This window comes from Protobothrops mucrosquamatus, unplaced genomic scaffold (assembly GCF_001527695.2).
Source record: "Protobothrops mucrosquamatus isolate PMUCROS unplaced genomic scaffold, P.Mucros_1.0 scaffold593, whole genome shotgun sequence".
Lineage (NCBI taxonomy): Eukaryota > Metazoa > Chordata > Lepidosauria > Squamata > Viperidae > Protobothrops > Protobothrops mucrosquamatus.
Genome location: NW_015386892.1, coordinates 317,944 through 342,586, shown reverse-complemented (window position 1 = coordinate 342,586; position 24,643 = coordinate 317,944). Strand labels below are relative to the sequence as shown.

At 45.5% G+C, this 24,643-nt stretch overlaps 3 protein-coding genes across 3 annotated transcripts; 2 read left to right on the top strand and 1 right to left on the bottom strand.

Moving 5' to 3' along the window:
- The first annotated feature begins 337 nt into the window (after window positions 1-337).
- On the top strand, window positions 338-11,460 carry ASCC2 (activating signal cointegrator 1 complex subunit 2). The gene is made up of 18 exons (XM_015817436.1): window positions 338-428; window positions 1,487-1,645; window positions 2,694-2,864; window positions 3,774-3,903; window positions 4,349-4,416; window positions 4,647-4,757; window positions 5,612-5,724; window positions 6,418-6,492; window positions 6,689-6,796; window positions 7,142-7,210; window positions 7,469-7,543; window positions 7,893-8,067; window positions 8,466-8,680; window positions 9,271-9,390; window positions 9,560-9,784; window positions 10,523-10,619; window positions 10,785-10,864; window positions 11,133-11,460. Exons 1-18 carry the CDS (start codon window positions 348-350, stop codon window positions 11,302-11,304), a joined length of 2,244 nt encoding a protein of 747 aa, XP_015672922.1. The 5' UTR covers window positions 338-347; the 3' UTR covers window positions 11,305-11,460.
- Window positions 11,461-12,191: 731 nt separating this feature from the next.
- LOC107288818 (cytochrome b-c1 complex subunit 9) lies at window positions 12,192-14,005 on the bottom strand. The gene is made up of 2 exons (XM_015817469.1): window positions 13,812-14,005; window positions 12,192-12,439 (listed from the first exon to the last, which is right to left on the bottom strand). The coding sequence occupies exons 1-2, from the start codon at window positions 13,950-13,952 to the stop codon at window positions 12,392-12,394; spliced, it is 189 nt and encodes a 62-aa protein (XP_015672955.1). The 5' UTR covers window positions 13,953-14,005; the 3' UTR covers window positions 12,192-12,391.
- Window positions 14,006-14,114: 109 nt separating this feature from the next.
- Window positions 14,115-21,393, top strand: ZMAT5 (zinc finger matrin-type 5). Its single transcript, XM_015817468.1, has 6 exons — window positions 14,115-14,227; window positions 15,959-16,092; window positions 16,699-16,761; window positions 17,425-17,505; window positions 20,094-20,205; window positions 20,968-21,393. Exons 2-6 carry the CDS (start codon window positions 15,966-15,968, stop codon window positions 21,095-21,097), a joined length of 513 nt encoding a protein of 170 aa, XP_015672954.1. The 5' UTR covers window positions 14,115-14,227; window positions 15,959-15,965; the 3' UTR covers window positions 21,098-21,393.
- The last annotated feature ends 3,250 nt before the right edge of the window (window positions 21,394-24,643 follow it).

Below are 24,643 nucleotides of genomic sequence, written 5' to 3'. Positions count from 1 at the left end.
AAAAATCTTGAGAATTTGATGCTGGCTGGGGAATTCTGTGAGTTGAAGTCCACACATTTTCAAACTTGCCAAGGTTGAGAAACACTGCTATACTCTATATACTATGCTATGTTGTGCTGTACTCTGCTTTGCTCTGCTCTGCTATACTGTACTGTGGTGGCTGACATTCTCTTCAAGCTTCGTGCGAAAAAATCTTGAGAATTTTATTTTTCTCTCATGTTCTTTGTTTATACAAAAACAATTTGAATCTCTAGGCGTGGTTACCGTACCAGGATCAACATGAGTTTTGGGTTGTGAATTCCTGATGTGCGTGTGTATCTTTTCAGGTGAAAAGATATCCTGGAAACATGCCAGTTTTGCCTCTGGATGAACTCCAGTTTACAGAAAAAGATTCACTGACAGGGAAAATAACAACTTTACCAGCACTGGTAAGCAGAGTTTAAATGTACATTTATGCTGGATGAGGTGCAGGAAAAAGTGGAATCCTGCTTATAAACCTGGAAAACACGGGTATCTCCCTGAAGTTGTTTTTCAGACTGCAGACTGAAGAGCCATTGATTGAATGGCAGTTACGTTTTGTTGACTTCTGTAGCCTTTTTGAAATGCCATATATTGGGGAAGCTGCCAAAGCAATTTGAGCAGAAGCCACTGCGTCAAGTTAAAAATACAGGAAGGGACAAAGTCCGTTGACAGAAAGGTTCCCGTACCTAAATATCAGGGTGACGGTCGGGGGTCAAACATTTGGTAGTACCCTATACTCAGAAGTCAAGAGGACCCAAACTCGACTCAACATCCTGTCTCCATCAGGAGTTAAATACCGGCGTTAAGTCGGGCTTTAAAGAACGGCAATTCACTCTGTAAACAACTCACTCAAAACGGGCATTTCAGTCCTTTCTTGCCTCTGTTGTTAAGTGAATCAAAGCAGTTGTTAAATCAGTAACCTGGTTCCTAAATGAATCTGGCTTCCCCATTGACTTTGCTTGTTAGAAGGTCGCAAAAAGGGATCATATGACCCTGGAACACTCAACCGTCATAAATATGAGTCAGTTGCCAAGCGTCTGAATTTTGATCATGTGAACCTGCGGATGTTGCAACAAAGTGTGAAAAACGGTCATAAGTCCCTTTTTTAAGTGCCGTTCTAACTTCGAACGGCCACTAAACAAACTTAGTGACAGGAGGAGCAACTTGATAGGAGAAAAGTGGGACCTGCGTATCTTAGGAGGAACTGGAATGTGGTACAAATTAAGGAGGTTTCTGGAAATATTTAAAGCAAGGCTCTCTCCCCCTAAAGTGTGATGAGGCAGAAAGGCAGAATTGCCAGCATTTTAAAAAGACCAAACACGAGTTTGATGGTTAACCAACCTGGCCAAATTCTCCTGCAAACACACAAACTGTCCTTGGCGGACAAGCCTTCCAGAATCACTCAAACCAAGGACTACTGTTTTGCCTTGGGGCTCGTGACACCCACCCCCATTTTGTTTTCCAGCATCCCCAAAATAAAGCAGACCGCTCTTTCGTGCTCTACAAGCCCCTCCCGGGCACCGAAGACCCAGGCCTGGTGGAGGAGTTTTCGGAACGAGCCAGATTTATTGCAGAGGATCTGGATTGGCTCCTGGCTCTGCCTCATGATAAATTCTGGTGCCAGGTACCAGTTTTTTGGGTTTTTTGTTTTGAAAAAATGGGAGAAGGTGGAAAGAAAAGAAAAGAGGATTTTAGATAGAACGATAGAGGCGAGTTAAGCAGTGACTGAGACAGTTAACCAGTGGAACAGCTGCTCTCCCAGAGTTGTGGCTGATCCATCCCTGGAGGTTTTCATGAAAAGATTGGTGGAAGGATTCCCTACGACTCTATGATTCTGTAAGTACAGGAAGTCCTCAGCTTACGGCCACAATTGAGCCCCAAATGTCCATTGCTAAGCAAGGCAGTCGTTAGGCGGGTTTTGCCCCTTATATGCTAGAAAGAACGGTCTCAACAATTCACTCAATGACGTCAACAATTGAACCACCCCCACGAGAATCTCCTAGGTTCAGGGTTTTGCGGTCCCTTAAAGACCTTCGGACCGTGAGACTGGTTAGTCGGTAGTTCTCTGTGTATCTGTAATTGTTGTAGATATCTGATACGTTTTCTCTGTTAGTCGGTCCGGTTTTCCGAACAAAAAGACCCCAGCATCTCTCCACCAGCAATCAGCACCCAGATCAGCCTAGATTAACTCCAAGGTCAACATCAGACCAGCAATTAAGTAAAGAATACCCCAATTAAGAAACTGCCAACGAAGCCAACAGCAAACCAAAGAATCTCTAAGACCACTCACACCAACACTGACAGGGAAAGACACTAGAATATAAACTGACAGCAAACCGCACTCCTTACTAGCACTGGTGATGTTACCTAGTTGGGTCATGAAACGTCTGCTGGAAAACAAGACAGATCGGAGAGCACCAAGGATCCCTTTTTAGGATAGTGAAGCAGCCTTTTGACAAAGATTCCAGGGTAGTTTCCCACTGGTTGAAAAGATGGAAGAGAGAAAGCCTCTGATTGGGTGTGGCCTGGCATTCCCCCCCCTCCCCAATTAATCAGAAAGCATCACCGGAAGGGTGAAGGGAGATTCAAGATGGAAACCTCCCTTAACCAGGTTTCCCTCCCACACACACTCTTGACCAATTCCCAGGTGGCCTTTGCTTTCCTCCCAACAGGTCATTTTTGACGAGTCGCTCCAGAAATGCCTGGATTCGTACCTGCACTACGCCCCCCGCAAGTTCGACAGGAGGACGGAGCTGCCCGTTGAGTTGAACGACCTCGAGAGACACCTTCATCGGAATGTTTTCCTAACATTCCTCCGTATGTCCACTCACAAGGAATCCAAAGTAAATGCAGCTTGTTTGTTTTTTAAGACATGGTGAAAGCCTGCAACGTAGACGTGTTTCTGTTTGGAGAAGGGGAGGGGGGTGGAGAAAAAAAAGGGATGAAGGAAGGACAGCTTTCTGTTTACCCTTCTCAAAAGCCCATCCTTGGGGAGTCGAGGCTTGTTTTGAGAAAGTTCAAAGGCTCTTCCCAAGGCCGGCCTTTCACGTGTTTGACATTTCTGTGGATTATTGTTTTATGAATTAGTCATGCCATGTTGAGCCACTCAAAGGGCTCTTCAGAGACATGTGGAAGCATGCAGTTTCTAATCCCCTAGTAATCAACCCAGAGAGGCCTGCAAATTGCTTTGTTCTGATCAAAAGGCTGCTCTAGAACAGTTTTCAGAGATCTCCAGTTTTGGCACCTAAAGATACGTCCTTCTTTCTGAGTACAGTAGCTAACTCAGCTCAACCTTGTTCTCTTGTGGGGTCCTTGAAGCTCTCTGAGCTTGGTTGCTTCCTTGCAGGTGTTTCATCACCCAACTAGGTAACATCAAGAGGAGGAGGAGAAGGACTGTGGGATCCTTGAGGCTCTCTGAGCTTGGTTGCTTCCTTGCAGTTGTTTCATTACCCAACTAGGTAACATCATCAGAAAACAAGCTCAGAGAGCACCAAGAATCTCATACTCAATTTCCTCCTCTTCCTCCTCTCTCTCCTACTGATGATGTTACCTAGTTGGGTAATGAAATGTATGCAAAGGAAAGAAAACAGGTTCAGAAAACACCAAACACCCCACAGTCAACCCTGAACTACAAATATCCTCTTCTATGGAGTAGACATTATCCTGCACTGATGACTACAACAGAGACCCTTTTTATAGCTATCAATAAATGTCTTCCAATCTCTCTCTCCCTCCCCCCCTTTCTCCTGTAGGATCATTTCATAACACCGTCGGTATTTGGAGAGATCCTTTACAATAACTTCTTATTCGACATTCCCAAGATCTTGGATCTGTGTGTGCTGTTTGGAAAAGGCAACGGTTCCCTGCTCCAGAAGATGATTGGTTAGTTTATAGGATGGGAGAGACAAGGGTGGAAGACTGTGGGGAGGGACGGCGTCTCTTAAAACTGAGGTCTGATCTGTCTGAAAGATACGAGATTTATTCGTTGTTGTTTTTTAAATCCTCCCGTTGTTTATCAAAGCACTTTGCAGCAGCTTTAAATCATCCAGTAAGTAACAGGCTTCGCGTAGCAAATTAATCCCCCCCCCAAGGCATTTATGCTAAAAATAAGACATAACGTGTGCACTCATTTAAAGTATGTCCAGGAGAATTTTCTGGTTTTCAACGATTGGAGGACCAGGACCCCAATGCATTAAAAGGTCCCATAATTGGGACCCTAAGCTCTTCTTTCACCTTTCCCATTGGTGCCCTCATCACCCCCCTTGCTTCTGGTTATCATTTAACTAGCCTTTTCTCTCTCTCCTCTTCCTCTCTGCCCTGTCCACAGGAAATATCTTTACGCAACAGTCGAGTTATTTCAATGATTTGGATGAAATTGTGCCTACAATTCTTCAGGTTGGTTTACATCTTTGGGGATATTTGAGAGCTACTCAGAGACAATATATAAGTCCCTCCTCCTCCTTCTCCTCCCCCTCTCCCTTCTAGCATTGATGAGGTTACCTAGTTGGGTCCTGAACCCTCTGCAAGAAAGCCACCAAGCTTGGAGAGCACCAAGGACCCCACAGTTCAACCCTCCGTTATCAATATCCTCTTCCATCATTATCCATCTTTCCTTTGCTTTCCAGGTTTTCAGCAACATCCTCAGTGCTTGTGGCTTGCAAGGCGAAGGGGCTTCAGCTGATCCACAGAAGCTGGAGGAAAGGGTCAGGATGACTCCAAAGGGACTGCCTTTGCAGGTGAGGGCTGTCCAATTGCAGTGAGGCTGTGTTCCTACCCCCCCCTTGCCCCCCCATCTAAACACTTTTCCTTCAGCCTGCCTACGTCTTCAACTGGGCATTCCTTCTCTTGTCTGTCCTGTGACTGGGTGAGGCATCTTCTCCCCATCACATGTGCTTGGCCAGGCTTTTTCTCCAGCCACATGATTACAGTTCCGCTCTCTGTATCACTTCTAGCCATCTCCCTGAACAGTGCAGATTGACTGGAAGACTTTGCAAAAAAAAAGATGTCACTCCAGTACAGGTCAGAACAGGCCAGGAGAAAGGAGATGACAGACACAGGGAGAGGGTTTGTCATCATGGCACAGGTTGAGAACGTTTGAAAGTTAGAGACCTCTTCGAAGGTCAGCTTAAAAGAGCAGAGAGCAAGTCCAAAACGCCACATGAGCAACAAGGACACACGACTTTTTCCTTTTGACAATTTCATGAGGACAAGCCAAGTTCACCGACAAAAATGAAAACAACCAAAACAAAAAGGAACCCACATTTTTGAGTTGGGTCTCAGCTCTGTGGTTATCTTAGTGGGCATCTGAGACGATTCAAGAGGTTGGGATGCCAGAGATAGGCAAGTACAGTTAGTCCTCAACTTAACAACCATTCGTTTAGTGACGGCTGAAAGATCCAGTAGCCCTAAAAAAAAGGACTCATAGCTGATTTTTATATTTATGACCCTTGGAGCATCCCCAGGGTCTCAAGATTAATATTCAGACATTTGACCACTTGCAATGATGAGATTTGTCGTTCCCATCTATTTGGAACCCAAATTCAGGAAATACCTCTTTTTTTTCTCTCTCTCTCTCTCCCTCTCCTTTTAGGAGCTGAAAGATATTGTCCTCTACGTGTGCGACAGCTGCATTACCCTGTGGGCCTTTCTTGATGTCTTTCCCTTGGCTTGCCAGACTTTTCAGAAGCAGGACTTCTGTTTCAGGTATTCTTTTAGGCTGCCCGGTGTTGGTTTCTCCTGCCTTCCATGTCAGTTGAGCCTGGAAACCTTCTCCGCTTTTTGGACTCATCCAGCTGTTTGGAGTGGTATCATTCTGATGCTGTTAAGCAAGGGTGTCTAAAGAGTGTCCAAAGCAACATTAAGGCTTGTGGATTTCACAAGTGGGCAGGGCTGTGGAGTCGGTAGATAAATGTTCCGACTCCGACTCCTCAGTTTTTTGTACTTCTGACTCCGACTCCAGGTACCCAAAATTTCCCTCGACTCCGATTCCACAGCACTGCAAGTGGGACTTCAACTCTGGGAAGGCTGGGGAATTCTGGGAGTTGAAGGCCCCAAGTCTTAAAGTTGGTGGGGAATTCTGGGTGTTGAAGTCCACAAGTCATAAAGTTGGTGGGGAATTCTGGGAGTTGAGTTCCGCAAGGATTTAAAGTTGCCAAGGTTGGACCCCTCTGATCTATGGCTTGCTCTTTCTTCTTTGCCTGCCGAGATGTGTCTTCGGGAGGAGATACCGACAATTTTGCGGCACGTAGAGCCGTGCTCTTTTTTTTCTGGCATCCTCTGAGATCCATCTTAACATTTTTTCCCCCTATCTCTCCTTCCCCTCCCCGCTCCAACTTCAGCCATTTGATTGGCCGTTTGATAAAAGCCCACTCGCTCTTTTGCTCCTTGTCTTGCCAGGCTGGCTGCCTTTTACGAGCTGGTGATCCCCGAGCTGGAATCTGCTATCAAGAAACGGCACCACGAAAATATCAGGTTCGTGATCTTTGGCGCGACGGTCTCCTTTCTCATTATTTCCATTCATTTTCTCTGCCCAGCTTGGAAGGGGCTCTTGAGATCTGCTGTTTTTTGGCACCCATTTTTATCAGGGTTCTCCTGCCTTTTAAGCTGTGAATGTCTTACCCTAATTTCCACGACGGTGTGGGATTTATTTCTTCCTCCTGCCCTTTAGAGTCTTGTCAGATTTATGGAGGAGGCTGTCTCACTCTCGGAAGAAGATGCTGGAGATGTTTCACACGGTGGTCCACCAGCTGTGTCTTCAGCCCATTTTGGAAAGCAGGTATTCCACGTTGTAGAGCAGGGGGAGGCAACCTTGGCTCTTTTATGACTCGTGGACTTCAACTCCCAGAGTTCCTGAGCCGGCATGGCTCAGCTTGGAAACCTCTCCCTTTCCCCTCAGCATGGCTGGCTCGGGAATTCTGGGAGTTGAAGTCCACGAGTCATAAAAGAGCCAAGGTGGCCTACCCCTGGTTTAGCAGTTGAAAAAAAACAACAACTCAGCAGCAGCCCTGACCTCAGTCTTAGAATTAGTATCCCCTTCCTTGCAGCATTAAAAGCAGGTAAACACGGACTCTGTCTGTATCCTTCTCACGGATCATCTGCAACTCTCGTCTTGTTCTTACAGCTGTGACAGCATCCAGGCTTACATTGAAGAGTTCCTGCAGATTTTCACCTCCGTGCTTCAAGAGACGAGGTGAGAGATTTGGATGCAACTCTGGAACATGGTTAACCTCTCCAAATTCTCTGCCTTGCCGCCCTTTCGTTGCCGCCCTATATATATATATACCACATCCTTAATCCAATTCATCCCTCTCTTAAATTTATGCAATCCAGTGAATTAAAAAAAGTCTGGGGTTCATGGAGTAGAAGACCTGCACGGCCCCTTCCAACTCTGTCGCTCTGTTATTCCTTGTAAATCATGGGGGGGGGATTTGCGTCTCTCTGCTTTCAGGTTTCTCCGTGATTATGACGAGCTCTTCCCTGTGGCAGATGATGTCAGCCTGCTACAACAAGCCTCTTCAGCGCTGTATCCTTTGCCACTGGTGCGAATGCTGTCAATCCACCAACGACGGTTAAGGCCAAAAATATCGGCGGGCAAGTTTTGCAGTCAGAGGTAGAACCGGGGAAAAAATAAACTCCGTTGCTCGAGTTTGATCCTGACCGGCTCAAGGTTGACTCGGCCTTCCCTCCTTCCGAGGTCGGTAAAATGAGGACCCAGATTGTTGGGGGAGGGGAAAAAATAGGCTGGCTCTGTAAACCGCTTAGAGAGGGGCTGTAAAAGCACTGTGAAGCGGTACATAAGTCGAAGTGCTATTGCTATTGAATGTTCTGCGTATACGGAGAATCGGGAACCTGCCCTTAACCCCACTGGATAGAGATGAAACTCGAACATCCTACATTTTGCAAGCTGTGGAAAGCGCCTGGGACAAAACGGATAGAAGGAAAAAGATGACCCAGGATGCGGCCCTCACTGAAACCGCAGCCAGGGCCATTACAGTGTCCAGTGTCTCAGAGCAAACGGAACACGTTGAGGAAGAGGATCACCTGGAGGTCAGTCTTTGGAGCAGAGCATCAGCCTGCAACAAAAATGGCGGCTTTCTGGCTGATCTAGGCCCTTCTCCTCGGGGGGAGGCCTATCTAGGTCAGCCCTTTGCCAGCTGAGAATTCAGGAAGGGCCATTTCCAGCAGGGTGCCAGATCAAAGGAGGTGGCTTAAAATGTATAGGAAAGTTTGGAAGGCTCTTAGAGGACATAGTGCTTGCCTTCTTTCTGAGGACATCTACCATAACCTTGTGGAGCACAAAAGTCCAGTGCAGTGGGACAGAAAATCAGAATTTGGGGTAATGGATGGTTGCTGCTTTTGATTTAGTTGTATTCGGGGTGCTTCTCGGTTTGACTGTTTCCTCCTCCTGCTGTATGTAACGTGGCTTATTGATTTGACCTGTCTAGTGTGCTGGAGCAGCTGCAGCTCCCGTGGCCTCCGTCTCTGGAGTAGAGCTGGATTCCCTGATCTCTCAGGTGAAGGATCTGCTCCCTGACCTTGGAGAAGGCTTTGTCCTGGCCTGCTTGGAGGAGTACAACTACAACGTGGAGCACGTCATCAACAACCTTCTAGAGGGCAGGTTGGCCGTCTCCCTACAGACGCTTGACAGAGCAATGCCTAGGTAAAGTTGGAAGGATTTTTAAAAAAAATTCAGGGATGTTAATTCTGACCTATCCAACTGCTGCTGAACAGCTCTTCTCTCACACAAAATATCCAGGCTGAGCTGCCTCTTATTCCTCTGGAATGCAGCCCCTCCCTCCTGGGGGATCCGCCTTCTTCATACATTCCATCCCATCATCTGTAGACTTCCAACTCCCGGGATTCCTCAGCCACCATGTGTCAGGTCCTAAATGAAGAATGACACATGGTGATTCTTCCAAGCCAAGTTCCTTACGGTTTCATAATATCTTGCCAGACTGAGGACTCCACTCTCTGTATCACAATATACTCTGGGAACTCTTGAGGAGGAGCTGTCCTCGCCCTCTTTCTCTCACACCTGCTATCTCGGCTGAGTTGCCTCTTGCTCCTCTGGAATGTCCTCCTCCCTCCTGGGTGATCTACCTCACTACACTCCATCCCGCAGGCTCACATTCAGGCACCTGTTTTGTAGTCCTAAAACAGCGGTGTGTTTCCTGAAAAAAATGTGTTTCTTTGTATTCCTGGGAATGAAGACTCTTGTGACTGTTTCTTTTTTAAAACTCTTCCTGCCAGGCCTTTGAAGCCAGACCCAACTCCTCTTGTCAGCGCCCGATGCAACGTTTTCCAGGACGACGAGTTTGATGTGTTCAGCAAGGATTCGGTGGATGTCTCTCGGATTCAAAAAGGCAAGAGGTGAGCTTGCCCTGCTCCCATCCCATCCAGGGTTTCTCATCGGATCAGCTCAACCCCGAGCTGTTCTTTTCTGTTGGTATAAGTCCAGTGTTTAAACGAAAGAAAACTTCCTATTCCCCAAGACGCCGAGTGGTACCCGGATTTTGTTTGTTTCCTCTCCCGGTTGCAGGAGCGACAAAGCCACCACAAAAAGCTTAGTAAACGACAAGCGCCTGGTGAATGAGCAGAGGGAACGCTACAACCAGTATTCCGTGATTGTTGAGGAGGTCCCCGAGTCGAGCGGGTGTGACCTCTTCTCCCGGGAAGATTACGAGGACGAGTATGATGACACCTACGATGGCAACCAGGTGGGAGCAAATGATGCTGACTCCGACGATGAGCTGATCAGCAGAAGGTAAGCGGGAGACCATCTGCAACCAGTGCTTAACTGCCCAGGGCTGCAGCAACTCTTGGTCAGGGCTTCCTGCTTTTCCAGGCTCTTGAGTGGCCACGTGGACCTTCTCCACACCCTAGCTGGGTTCACAGGACCTGCAGAGCTTAATTCACCTGAGAAGGCTAAGCCGTGGTTTAGCATGTTGGCAGAACCCAGCCCCTTTCCTGGTTAGGTTGTTTAAACAAGACCAACACGTGTTGGGCACAGAGTATAAGGGGAAGGCAATTTGGTTAGACCAGGGGTCTCCAGACTTGGCAACTTTTAAGACTGCTGGGCTTCCAGCTGCCAGAATTCCCCAGCCAGCCAATTTCTGACTCGCCTGCTTTGATGTCCTTCGATTGCAACACAGGCTGGTTGTATTGTTAGGTGAGAGATCTTCTTATTTAAACCTGATGGTTTTTAGGACAGATCTTCTTGAAGATGCCCACCTGTCAGGCAGACAAGACAAGGGCCTTCTTCATCTTTCCCAGCCTATGAAGTCCACTCCTCTTTAAGGAGTAAGACAGGGCCTCCCCTCTTTCTGCTTGCAAGAAGAGGGCCCATGCAGGGTTTCAGCTAGGAGGAGCATCTCCTCCGTGTGAGCATCTGCTCAGGCAAGGTCTTGAGTAGGGCTACACTCCTGCCTCCCTTGTGACAATGAAGCTTGGGCCTCAAGGCTCTCGAGCAGTCTCACCGTGTGGTTGTCCCATCTTCCTGAAGGCCGTTCACCATCCCTCAAGTCCTGAGGCCCAAAGAAGAAAAGGAGCAGGAGGACGACGACGACGAAGAGGAGACGGAGGAGAAAGAGGCGGCCAAGGTGACGATTGGGAATGCTGGAGGGCGGGTAGAGGTTATGGAACAATCCTGCTGTTTGAACAGGAAAAGGATCGGCTGCTCCCGAGAGGTCAGGAGTCGCAGCTCCCATTCTTTTTGTTGGACAGTGGAGTCCCCGCTTCTCAAAGATGTTTCTTTTCATTGCTAGCAGGATCACTTTGTTCAAGATCCAGCAGTGCTGCGGGAGCGAGCCGAGGCCAGGCGGATGACCTTCCTTGCAAGAAAAGGGTAAGATTTCCCCCAAAGCCCCCCTCTCCTGACCTTTGTGCCATGTTTCAGGCTTCCAGTCTGGGGTATTCTGGGAATAGCAGTTCCCACCCAATTAGAAGGTACCAGATATTTAGAACTTAGAATAATAGAACTGGAAGGGACCTTGGAGGTCTTCTAGTCCAACCCCCTGGTCAAGCTGGAGACCCTGTACCATTCTGGACAAATAGCTGTTTAATCTCTTCTTAAAAATTAACAGTCTGGCTTTCTTTTCCTACCCTCCCTGCAGGCCAAAGCCAGATAACTCAGCCGCCGTGCTGGGCAGTGCCAAAGGCCGTGGCCAAAACCGAGACACAGTCCAGGAGCGACGGAAGAAAGAAGCCAGCAAGGGGACGAGAGCAAACCACAACAGACGCACAATGGCCGACCGGAAGCGCAGCAAAGGCATGATCCCGTCTTGAAACAGTGGCGCGCCAGGGTGGCTCCTTTTGCAAAGATGATTCTCCTGGGGAAGCACAAATCCACATGTAGATAAAATTACAGAGACCTGCAATAGGGCTGGTGCTGAGCAACTTGTGGAAATTGCATTGTCAATAAATGCTTTTCTTTAAACCGCAGGAGCTGTTTGAGTGATCCCATCTATTCATCTCTCAGACCTGTCCCACTTTTTGTTCTCCTAGGAAAGGAAAACTGTCCATATGATGGAAGGGAATCTGGAGTTCCTGTGCACCAATACAAAACTAACCCCCTGGTTCCCTGTAGTCCTCCCCCCCCCCCAGTCCGTCCAACATGTGTAACCGGGAAACACTTGAGGTGTTTGGGCTGGTGAAATCCCACTCTCAGGCCAAACAGCCTTGAAGGTGCCAGTACGCCAACGTGAACTGGATTCCAACCACTCTGTTTTTTTCCTCGACGGTCAGTCCCTCCTCCCAATTTCCCATCATAAAGGCATACTGCTTTATTGCCCATTTGTTCCCCCCTCCCTTGCCCGGTTGATGGCAGGATGCCACTGAGGTGCCAGTCCTGCTCAGAAGCCAGCTACCCTGCTCGGTCAGGTTTCTTCCCACTGTAGGGGGTCTTTTCTGACACCTACTACCCATATGAAGACCACCAAGGTCAGAGAGCCGTGAGTTCAGAGGGGAGCATCTCCCAATGTAACACTGATGACAACAGCTATGCCTGTTAATATTGAACTGGTATTACAACCCAAAGCTACAAGCAAGAGTAACTTTTGTTGCATCTGGTGCTACAACTTCAGTGCCTGATGACAGGATTGAAAAAAAAAAACCCCATGGCATTGGCCAAATAGGCACCTGAGCATGCCGCAACTTCCAAGCGACACAGGTAATACAGGATATAGAGTGCATTTTATTAAGATGCTTTTCAGCAAAAAAAAGTCATTTGAATCTTTTCATCACTTGGAACAGAGCACACTGGCCATCATACAAGGATGAACATTTGCTGGTCTAACAGCTGGCGACAAACAAAAAGGGCTATTGGTGAGAATGGTGGAGGATCTGACAGGAGTCCAGGGTTGCTTCCTGTGCCTCAGTCCTCCTTTACTTCGTATTTGTGCTTGATGTCCTTCCACAGTTTCTGCAGAGCAAGAGACACAAACAAGCATGGAGTAAGATAGGGATGACATTTGGGGATGGGTGCTTGTAACTAAAGAAAACATCATCCCTCAATGGCAGCCCACTCAGGATGCAGAATGGAATTCACTAGCATGTTACATACCCCACTCCCTGCCTTCCCCAAAGTACTTGAGGTACATAAAAGAGGAAACTTCAAAGGTAACAAGATTGTGTGTGAGTGTATACATATGGTCTATGTGTTTCTGTGCATGTACATATGTATGCACATATACTACATCGCTGTATGTGTACGTATGTGTGTGTATATGTGAAAGCCAGCTTAGTATGGTTAAACCACCCGGCTGGAAACTAGGAGGCCATGATTTCTAGTCTGCCTTAGGCACAAGGTCAGCCAGTGACTTTCTTTCAACCCTCCGGAAGAAGGCAACCACAAACCAATTCTGAAATCTTGCCAAGAAAACTGCAGAGACATGTCCAAGCAATCTCTAATAAAGGGAAATATTTGTAGCTCAGGGTTGAAATGAAGGGTCCTTGGTGATCTCTGAGCTTGGTTGTTTTCTTGCAGATGTTTCATGATCCAACTAGGGAACGTCATCAGTGCTAGGAAGGGGGGTGGGTGGGAAAGAGGAGTTGATGCAGGCATCTAGTTCAGCATCCAGCACTGATGTTACCTGAACGTGAGAAGCTTCTTGTATGAGAAGCAAAACATTTTCAAAGAAAAGAACTCAGAAAGTCCAGTTGCCTGTTGGAAAAGCACTTTTGGGGACCACCATGAAGTGGATGATTGTGTATCTCCACAGACAAAACACACAAAGGTATATTAAATTTAATATATAAATTTACCAAACAAATATGATGTGAATACACAGGGGTGGATATATGCATATATGTGTCTGTAAAGAGAGACCCGATACAGATAACACATAAAGACACACACAATGTTTTATTGGAAATCCTTTCGCTGTTTATTCCTTTCCTCCGTCCCGTCTCACTGACTAAAGACTAAAGAAGAAAGCACTAAACACAGTAAACGCTCAGAAAATTCATCCCAGGACTAAAACGGTTGCAGGATTTGGGTTTGGCTAGTCTGGAGAAAAGAAGAACTAGGGGTGAATCTTGTCCTCTCCCATCCCATCCCAGACTCCCAGAGACCAAAAGCCGAGAGCCAGACCCGCAGCGAAGCGCCTGCTTCTTTCCAAAAGGTATTGCCCGATACCTGGAAGCAGAGCCGCGCTGCTCGAGAAGAAGCGGCGCGACAGGCCCAAGCCGCGGCCTCAAGTAGACGCCAGCCGCGCCTGACCTTCAACTGTCTCCCGGCCGCCTTTTACGCAAGTCCCCGGCTGGGGCCTGCGCGCCCGCCCAGGCTGACTCACCCCCTCGTTGATGCGGCAGAAAATGGCCTCCGTGGCTTGGTCGAAGCCCCGCTCGAAAATCACGGCGCCCACCACGACCGTGAAGACCAGCGTGGACGTGCGGCGGAACACGAACCGATAGAGCTGCTCCGCGAACGCCATCTTGGACGCTTAGAGGCTTACCGCGCAGGCGCGCTGCTGCCTTCGGGAAAGACAAGACGCCCTCTGCGGGGACGACCGGAAGATCCTTGGGCCGGAAGCCCTGCGCCGCGCTGATTTCTGGGCTTTGAAGTCCGGTGGCCACAGGCAGCGCGCTCTTCCTTAGGGGAAGCCGAACTACGTTTCCCAAGATGCCGTGGAGTTCTCTGGGAGTAATGTAGTTCAGTTCTGAAACGGGAGGAGGGAGAAAACATCCGGACTGCAGAGCGACCGGAGAGGTAGGGCAGGTACTACAGTTCCCATCATCCTCACCCAGCCCTGTCCAGTAGCGCTTGGCCGTCTGTGAGCATCACAGGCTCCACCGAAATAGGGCTGCGAGATCTGGGCTGCGGCAACCGGATGACTCGAGAAGGCAGAACAGTCTAAATCCCAATAAATCTCTTAAATTTCAGTAAAAGTCAATGCAAAAAAGTGCCTTTGCCCAGCATGCTGGGCCTGGTTATCCCTGGCTGGTGTGTTGGCTTGTTTTGTCATCAAAAGTCAGCCTTGGGTTTTGCAATTCGCGGTGCTGATCGCCTTCCTGTGTGCTTATTTGGGTGCTGATTCGTTTTTTCTTTTTAAAAGAAAAAGCCTCTGCAAAAGCATTCGCAGCAGAGCCACCATGTAAACCATAAGGTGCATGGACTTCAAGTCCCAGAATTCCCCAGCCAGCATAGGTTTAAAACCCTGGGCTTCAACTCCCAGAATTTGTTTTAAGATGCGTGGACTTCTTTCCAATAATGCTCCTGAGTTTCAACTCTTCATATACTGCATTTTAACAGTATAGCTAATTGAACTCTTCATATACGTATCAGTTGCTGGAAGTCCCACTCGGATGCATTATTTATTAAATAGAAGCAGGGTCAGGGCTGAATGTACGTTCTATTCTGCACCAAAATGCCCGTTTTATTTATTTATCCGTGACATTTAAATCTAGGCTGCTATAATCTACACAATAAATTCCCCTTACAATTAGAACAATAATGATAACACAAATCAATCTGGTGTACTATGTTTTGCATCTAGCTAACCTACACATAAGTGCTTAGTGGAAGCAAAACGGGGCCTCTTTCCCAGGAATATATGCGAAGATGTCATCCCGACATGAGTTGTAACTTCTGGTTTTGCCTGCAGGAAGTTCCAGATTCAATTTTCAGCCCTGCAGGTGGTTAGGAAATACTCTTCTCTACAAACCGTGGGCACCGCGGTCTATTAGGAACAGCGTTTCTACATGTCAAATTTCAGACTTGCCAGTTACATCGAAGCCTAGCAAATTGGAACACAGTCACCCTTGTGTTAGTTAATGATTTCTGAGCTTAGGCAGCCAAAGCTGGTTGTGTATATTTGTGTGGTCTTTTTTTAAAAAAAAAAAAAATATTATCAGAATTTTACGATAGAAGTGTACAAGAAGAAGAAAAAAGATAGGCAATGAGAAAAAAGAAAGAAAACTTAAAATGTTGACTTCCACCCTTTTTGTGGATTGCCATCTTACGCTTTGACCGTGTTCAAATGGATTGTTTGTTTGTTTGTTTGTTTATTAAACTTCTGTGCTGCCTATCTCTATGCAGCTTGCAGTCATATAGTTAAAATACCATGTAAAAGATAAAAAATAAATAAGAACCACACATTTAAAATTCAATTGTATGCTTTATATGTTTAAAATTTGTTTATATGTTTAACATTCAGTTTTATATGTCTGCATGTTTAACACTCTGTTATATGTCTAAAATTCAATTATATGTTTATATTCAGTTATATGTCTACATATTTAACATTCTGTTATGTGTTTAAAATTCAACTATATCGTTATATATTCTTCTTGTTCTCTGCTGAAGCAGGCGGGATTTTTTTTTTTTTTTTGTACCTTAGAATAGCAAAGCTGGCTGGGGAATTCTGGGAATCGAAGTCCACACCTCTTAAAGTTGCTGAGATTGAGAGACATTCTTCCAAAGGGATATTTTCTTTCGCAGATTCAGCATGGGGAAGCGGTACTTTTGTGATTACTGTGACCGGACTTTCCAGGACAATCTTCACAACAGGAAAAAACACTTGAACGGGGTGCAGCATTTAAGATCCAAGGAAGTCTGGTATAATCTCTTTCGAGGTAAGAAACAGAACAGCTTCTCTGGTTTGGGTGGAACAGGAAGAGCTGCAGGTGTGCAAGGAGAGTGTCAACATCCAGCTCCAGGATCCAAATAAACACTCCAGGTTCATTCCGCTTCCGAAAATCTTACTGTTTATTGAAAGCACGTCATGGTAATGTCGAAGCAAAGCTAACTCTGAGGTTCCCAGACACCCAATTCATAGAATGAAACAATAATTTCTCTGGGCCAAACCCCCATCCTCTTATGTAGTCCATGTAAACAATTTCACTTTGCTATGGGAACCGTCTGCTTCCTTTCCACACCTGCTGCGGTGTCCTTGGAAAGGTTTCAGGCTTTCACAGTCTTCAGCGGAATCATAGAGGTTTTGTTTCTCCATCTAACCCATTCTAAAGCCACACACACACTCCTTTAATGGCAAGTTGAAACAAAGAGACGCGTAGCTGCCAAAGTTTCATTCTTGACAGAGAACTATGGAGTGTTCCAGATCTTTCTTCTACCCTGTCTGTCCATATGGCCATCTAAATGAACAGTTGTAAGTCGAGGACTATCTGTATAAGCCAACTCTTCCTCCTCCTTCTGTTTGTGGTTTTTTTTTTCCTATACAGATGCTGCAACCATCTTACAGGAAGAACAGAAAAAGAAACCTTGTCGGAAATTTTTGCAAACAGGTATGCATAGCAAGCTAATGTCATGTTAACAGTTGGATTTTATTTTTATTTTTTTATTGCTGGCTTTTTTTTTTAAAGTCATGAGAATTCATCCATCCTGGCTTGTTTACAATGATTTTCCCAGTAATCTGCATTAAAAGCATTTTGGAGAATAATCAAGGCTGTGGCGCCCCCTGGAGGAAGAACTGCAACTCCTCTGAACTGCGTCTGACTTGTCGCAGGCTCTTATTGCAGCACTTCCTAAACCTGAGTAAATTAGGCAAAATTAGGTAAAAGTTGTTGTTTTTTCTCTTAGGGTAGCGCCACACAAACCTGCTACCCATCACAACAGGGAAATTTGCGTCGGCTTAAAGATTGCCACGTGGGCTAAAATACATTTGAGAATCTCCCAAAGTATTTCTGTTGAGACAAAAACGAATGAAGTTACTAACGGCAACTTGTTGAAATGATAAAAATGATTTGGCGATCTTGTTTTAATAATACACGTGGTCCTCAAGTTATGACAGCTCGTTCCGTGAGCACTGAAGTTACGAGGGTGCTGAAGGAAGGCACTTACCAGTCCTTTAAGTTTGATAAGATTTTCCGATAAGCGATTTGGGGTTAATGAGAGAAAAAGTTTGGGAAGGACTGGCTTAATGGCTTGCCTGGATCCCTTCCTTGCAGGCCACTGCGATTTTGGTTCCAACTGCCGATTTTCTCATATGACGGGAGCAGATCTCGAGAAGTTGAACATGCAGGTGCAAGGTAAGAGAAGCAGAAGTGAGAAACAGCAGAGCTGGAAGGGACCTTGGAGGTCTTCCAGTCCAACCCCCTCCTCAAGCAGGAGACCCTGTACCACTCCAGAGAAATGGCTGTCCAGTCTCTTCGTGAAGACCTTTGCCACTGCTTCTAGAGGCAAAGCCGTTCCACTGATTAATTGTTCTCACAGTCAAGAAATTTCTCCTTAATTCTAGGTTGGCTCTCTCTTTGATGAGTTTCCATCTGTTGCTTCTTGCCATGCCCTCAAGGGCTTTGGAGAATAGATCGACCCCCTCTTTTCTGTGGTAGCCCTCAAATCTTGGAAGACTGCTCTCATGTCATCCCTCATCCTTCTCTTTGTTAGACCAGACATATTCAGTTCCTGGAACCGTTCATCATATGTTTTAGCCTCCAGAACTTTTCTTATCTTCCTTGCTCTTCTCTGCATTCTTTCCAGAGTCTCAACATCTTTTTTGTATGGTGGTGATCAAAACTGGGGAGGCGCTTGCTTTAAATCAGAGTAAATCTTACGTCCCTAATGGTTTTAATCTGGATTGGCTGTTTGTTATCTGTACTCTTAAAAGCTCCTCTAGTTTTTAAGCAGCTAAACTTCCTTCTTCCCCGCCTTTGTTTTCCCTCTTTTTTTATTTCTGCTCTGGGCAAAGAAGGTGGCTTTGGTGTCTTGATTTTACTGCCTGCTGCTACAATTTATATGCTGCATGATTTTCTTTTTCCTGATTGATGGTTGCATTTTAATTTTTATGGCTCTGGGTTGCAGACCGCCCAGGGAACTGTGTTATGTCGCTAGAACAGAAATCGATAAAACCGTGGCAGTCATTAAAACAGAGACACTGTTGTGTATCCTGCCCTAATCCCTGGCCCACGATGAAGCGTGTAGCATTTCTCTGAGAAAAACATGGAGAAAAGGTTAATCTTCACCAGCAGGCTGCACCCCGTAGCCATGCATTTTATTTTATTTTATTTCATTTCATTTCATTTCATTTTTTTATTTTATTTATTATTTTATTTTATTATTTTATTTTATTTTATTTTTTATTTTATTATTTTATTTTATTTTTTATTTTTTTATTTCATTTTATATTTTATTTATTATTTTATTTTATTATTTTATTTTATTTTTTATTTTTTTATTTCATTTTATATTTTATTTTTTATTTTATTTATTATTTTATTTTATTATTATTTTTTTTTTTTTTTTTTTTTTTATTTTATTTATTATTTTATTTTATTATTTTATTTTATTTTTTATTTTTTTATTTCATTTTATATTTTATTTTTTATTTTATTTATTATTTTATTTTATTATTATTTTTTATTTTTATTATTTTATTTTATTTTTTATTTTTTTATTTCATTTTATATTTTATTTTTTTATTTTATTTATTATTTTATTTTATTATTATTTTATTTTTATTATTTTATTTTATTTTATATTTTATTTTATTATTTTATTTTATTATTTTATTTTATTATATTATATTCTTTTTTATTATTTTATTTTATTTCTTATTTTTTATTTCATTTCATTATTTATTTTATTTTATTATTTTATTTTATTTTATTTTTATTTATTATTTTATTTTATTTATTTTACTATTTTATTTTATTTTATTATCACTCCTAAAATTAGGTAACTCTGCCTCTGATATCCTTAGCTATCAGATAAACCTGCCTTGTTTTATTTTGGGGTTTTTTCTTTAAACTGTCCTCTTTTGTTTTTTTGCATTGCTTTGTGTCTGGTGTTAATTCTTCTTTTTGATTTTTTTTTTTTTAATGGATTACAACCACAGAACGTTGGAATGAAATCCACGTTGAGCAATTCAGTCCACAGCCCCTTTTGGCATCTCCCAAACCCATGTTTGCTAGATGCTAGATCCTAGAATGAAGGCCCGATGGGCAAAGTGGGGTCAGATTCCACTTCCCATCACCCCTAGTCAGTGGAGAAGCATGATGGGAGATGTAATCCAAGGACCATAAGGGAATGGCCTTCCTTACTTGCGCAATAGCTCTCTCAGCCTCGCCTCTGCCAGAAACCGCCCAGAGCTTTGCCACACCAGCGGTCTCAACCGGCTTGCCCGGCGCCTGGCTCTCATTATTATTCCATAGGCAAGAAGATGAATGGGCTGCCACCGTCAAACCGGCACAATCCGTCACTCGGCTTGGAACAGCGGCGTTAATTTCCCCAGCCTGTCGGGAAATGTTTACCATTTTGCAGATCCAGCCCTGGCTCGGCTCGGACAGGTGGCTGGGAATATTGGAGAGGCGGGCAGACTTTGGCAGGCAGAGAAGGAGGGGGCGAAGAAGAAAGGAAAGCTCCCCCTCCCCCCAGAAGGGCAGGCGAGCCAGTTGATCTAGTGGTTAAGGCACCCGTCAACTAACCAGTTCACCGTTCAGGGGATCATTCCTCTCGCTTCCTTTTCTCGGCCTCTGCTGGTACTTCTCTCCTGATCTTAGGTGGGACAGTGCCAGCGAGAAGATCCCGTTTCTCAACCGGCGTAGGTTTGAGACAACCGGTCACTGAGCGTAACGGTGGTGGTAACGCTGAGCTGTCTTCTCCCTTTCCCTCCAAACAGAGGAGAGGAGAGCGAAAGAACAGCAGCAAGATGGGACGGTGCTCCCGGTGGGCACAATTGAGGCCTGGTTGGAGAAGCGTGCCAAGCGGCTGCGGGCAGCTCAACGGGACAGGTAGGCGTTCTCCGCCATCTGCCAGGGAAGCGGAAAGTTGTCTGGCCTTTGAGGTATCCCAGCTCCACAAAACAGAGACCGCGAGAAAGATTGGAACTCGGCTTTATGGATGGCGGGTACAACCACAGAATCTTGGAACGTTTGCCAGGATTTCCCTCCTGCTCATCTTATGCCAAAGAGAATCAAGGCGGGGTTATTCTGAGTCTCTTTCTCACCCTTTCTGCTTTCCGAGGGCTGCGTTATCGTTTCTCCTCCCTTAGCGGGTCATCCACTTTCCCCGAGGCCTGGTTGGGGCTGGGAAGGAGCAAATTTTATTTATGGATTATTATTTATTAAATCTGTGGGCAATGCAATCCGGTTCCCGTGCAAAACCAGGACATTGCTGACCCAGTTTGTACCTTGCAAATGCCGGTTAGAGCTTTTTAAACAGGAGTCAAGGATGCTGCTTAGGAGAAAAGGGATGCTGTGTTCTCCACCCCTGTGTTTCGTTTTATTTTTCGTGCCCTGGCAGAAGGTCTTCAAGGCAGGTGTGACCCACAGTCCCCCCCCCCTTTTTCAGCTCCAGGACACCTCAGCCTCAGTGGCACCAAAATTTGGTTGTGCAGGGAGGCATTTTACGAGGCGCAAAAGGAGCCCCTGAAGCTTTGCAGAATCATGCAAGACCTCAACGGTTGTTTGAGCAACGTCTTTATGCAGGTAAAATGACCTGCATGAACCGTTTTTTTTTTTCCTTCCCTAAATCAGATTTCTCTTTTCTCCTAGTCCTCATTCCGAAGAAGAACTGGTCTTCCAGTATCCACCGGGATGGCCCCCGGTTCAGGAACTGCCACCCTCCCTGAGAGCGCCTCTCCCGGGTGGATGGACGATCCCCCCAGGCCTCCACTGGGGCTGAGAGCTGATGGAGATGAAATGATGGACCCTTGAAGGCTGGAGGATTCTCGGTGTGCCTCTGGAGAAAAACAAGAGAATTTAGCCCAGCATCTTTTCAGAAATCCCTGCACCGCCGGCTAATTTAGAATTTGCAGAAAGGAGACCGAAAGAGAAGCACATTAAAGGACTGAACAAACTCTAGCATAATTTATTTAAATTGTCTCCACGAATTACTCACAGTTCCGGGAGACTTCCCTCGATCTGCGGTGCTCAGTCCGAGCAGCCAGGCCAGTCTCCAAAATTAAAACTTACAAAGAGGTTGCTTTTGATGGGCAGGTTTGATTGTTCTGCAACTTGACTGTCCCTCTCCACCCTCAGGGGTTGCTTGATTTAAGCATCAGCAAAGGGAAAAGTTACATACTAATGAGGATTAATTCTCTTAACAGGCACTGGGCACCTGCTAGGACCGGGGGCTGTCAATTTTCGTCATAAGTCGAGGACTCACCTTTCATCCCATTTCCCCTGCAGCCTGCTCATCCTGTTGACAGACCTGGGTTTTTTTTCAGAGCAGAAACAATAGGGATAAAATTATCAACCTGTAGAATTATGTGTGATAATGCAGAGCGGCGGAATTGCTTAGTAATTTGGGGGGAGGGACCCTGAGCAATCCAGAGTTTTGTGCGAAGAAATAAAGGGTATGATTTATTCCCTTTTATTATAAATGCCGTTTAGCAACTCTGTCCGTCGGCTGTAACAATGGAACATTATGGAACACACATAACACACACACACATACAAACACACACATACACAATTTTCTTTTATAAAGAAAAAAAAAAGCACATGCATAATCCACCGGCTTGGTCTTCCAATAAATCTTGAGGCTGTAGATATTATTTTAAATACCTTGACATTTCTCTGAATTGCTTTGGGGCTTAAGTGCTCTGGCTGTTTGGGGGAGTCACAGAGGAAAAAGGACAGCCCCGAGCGATGGACGTGGCCGTAGCCTCCCCTAAACCCACCACTCTCCAGATGTGTGACTATGTCTCCCTTAATGCCCAGCTACCGGCATTGTAGTCCGCCGTATCTAAGGATAGGGAAGCTTTGTGTGCTGTCTTGAGTCACACAAATGAGATAGCCATATGGAAGAGGAAGAGGAGAAAGAACAGGTAGATTTTCTCCTCCCTCTCCATAAACCCCCCTCCCTTCTAGCACTGATGACGTTACCTAGTTGTGTCATGGAATGTCTGCAAGAAAGCCACCAAGCTCAGAGAGCACCAAGGACTCCACAGTCGTTGTCCTCGTTTCACAGCAACTTGTCTGATAATTATGAGGAATGGAACCCTTTTCTAAGAAAGCCCAGATCAGAACCCAAAGAAGCTTTTTCACGAGGCAACAAATTCCATTCCCCACCATCCAGTCAGAGCTGAAGAAGCTTCTTGGATGAGAAGCGAAACGTCTTCAAAGAAAAACAAGGAAGTCCAGTTGTCTCGTGAAAAAATATCTTTGGGACAGCCATGACCTGGAGGACTGAGAATCTCCAAAGACACCCAGATAAGAAGGTTTATGATTTTAAGGTCAGATCTTCTCCTTATTCTTCTCCTGCTTCTCCTCCTCCTCCTCTTGCTTCTTCTCCTCCTGCTTCTCCTCCTCCTTCTGCTTCTCCTCCTACTCTTCCTCCTTCTGCTTCTCCTCTTCCTCCTCCTGCTTCTTCTCCTCCTCCTCTTCCCTCCCCTTCTTCCCCCTCTCCAAAGCAGCTGTGGAGAAGCCAGAATGACCTCTTACCAGACATTGAAATTGATTGCTTGCAGAAGCTTTTAAGAATTTGGAATTCAGCCAGAACCAAACTTATTTCCTGCCAGGACAGCCCGTGAATGTCTGTGGGCATCATCAGGAACCGAGCGAGTTGACTGTAACCAAGAATGCTGTAGGAAAGGGATTTGACCTTTCTTAGAAACGCTGTTGTGAGACGCACCCTCTCTCGTGCCCTCGTTCTTCAAAATAAATAAATAAATAAATTTGAGAAGAGCTAGAGACAAACTTAACAGACAAACTCTTGCTTAGCAGGTGTGTTTTTTTTTTCCAGTTTAACAATTGATTCATTGTGGCACAACAATACATTCATGGCGAAGAAAGCATGGGAATTGTGACAGTCTCTTTCATCTGGCCACACTCACAACGCGAACCAACAGTTTCGAAGTTGGACAAAGTCAAATGAGAAATAAGGCACAATAGCTAGATTGGTCAAGCTTGAAAATGGGACAAGCTTCACCGTTGGGACAGGCGACCCGGAGAAACAGTAGGGATCAAATTCTCCATCACATCAGAGTCTCCGTTACGCAAGGAACACCCCCAGCCTGGCCAGATCACACTTTGTTGGGCTTAAAGATGGCAAAAACAAATGATTTCAGGGGTGCCCTAGGATCTTTTATGTACACTGCTGCAAACTGGTTCTGAGGTTCAGTTGGGTGGAACTCAATGCTCAATGAATTCCTCGGCCAGTAGGAAAAAAAAAACCAGTTGGGTTGAAGTCCACTGGAGGATCTCCAGGTTGAAGAAAATTGCCTTCTCCTGATGTTGAGATTTGAAGGTAGAAAGCTCAATCAGAAGTGGAGACTCTGAGGCCTTCAGGAACAGAATAACCCACTGGCCACTGAAGAATTTCTTCACAACTTGTGTGGCCTGCTGTAGGAAACCCACCAGCAATGAAGAAGCAAGGCCCCACTAAAACTACCCCATAGTGGGCCAGTCTCCTCCTCCTCTTCCTCCTCCTCCTCTTCCTCCTCCTCCTCCTCCTCCTCCAGCCAACATTTCTGGTGCTTTCCAGCCAAACAACCCTAGATCAACATTCAACAGGCTCCAGTAAGCCCCACCCCCACCCCACCCCAGAAAAAAAGTGCATAGATGCTGGGGGGGAAAAACCTCCCAAGAGGAGGTAGGAGGAGGTTACAAACCGTTTTGGATTCGTGGTCCAGCCCTTGTTGTGTTGATGGTCATGCAAATGCCTGAATCTTGGATAGAAAATCCTGACGCGTTATATATTGCTTAACTGATTATTCGATTTATCATAAATATATATATATATTTATATATGTTATATATATAGAATATCTTTATATATCTTGTAAGGTCCTACTATCGGATTATAAAAGCACAGGGTATTGCATTACTCAGATCAGGAAGGGGGTGGTGGAAAAGGGTCACCATGCACTTAGACATGCTTCCAAAGTTTAGTTTAAAAAGTTCACCATGCGGGTCCCAATAACGCCCCTCGGCTTGGCCGAGTGGGACCCTCCCTGGGGAAGCCATGCTATCTGTTCAGAAGACAGCTGTCTCTCCTGGGAGGGGGAACCCCAAAGAGAGTCGAAAGGGAAGGTGACTTTGTCTCTGTGTTTGTGTCTGTGCACGCACGCACGCAGTTTGGCCACGGAGGAATTACAGTTTTCCCCAGCCCTGGGTTCTGGTGGCTAAAGGTAAAATTTATAGGTAGGTCTATAGATTTCTTCCCTCGCTTTTTCAAGGAAGTCCAGCTGTCCATTAATCCAGGCGTCGGTTCCTTCTCCAGAGG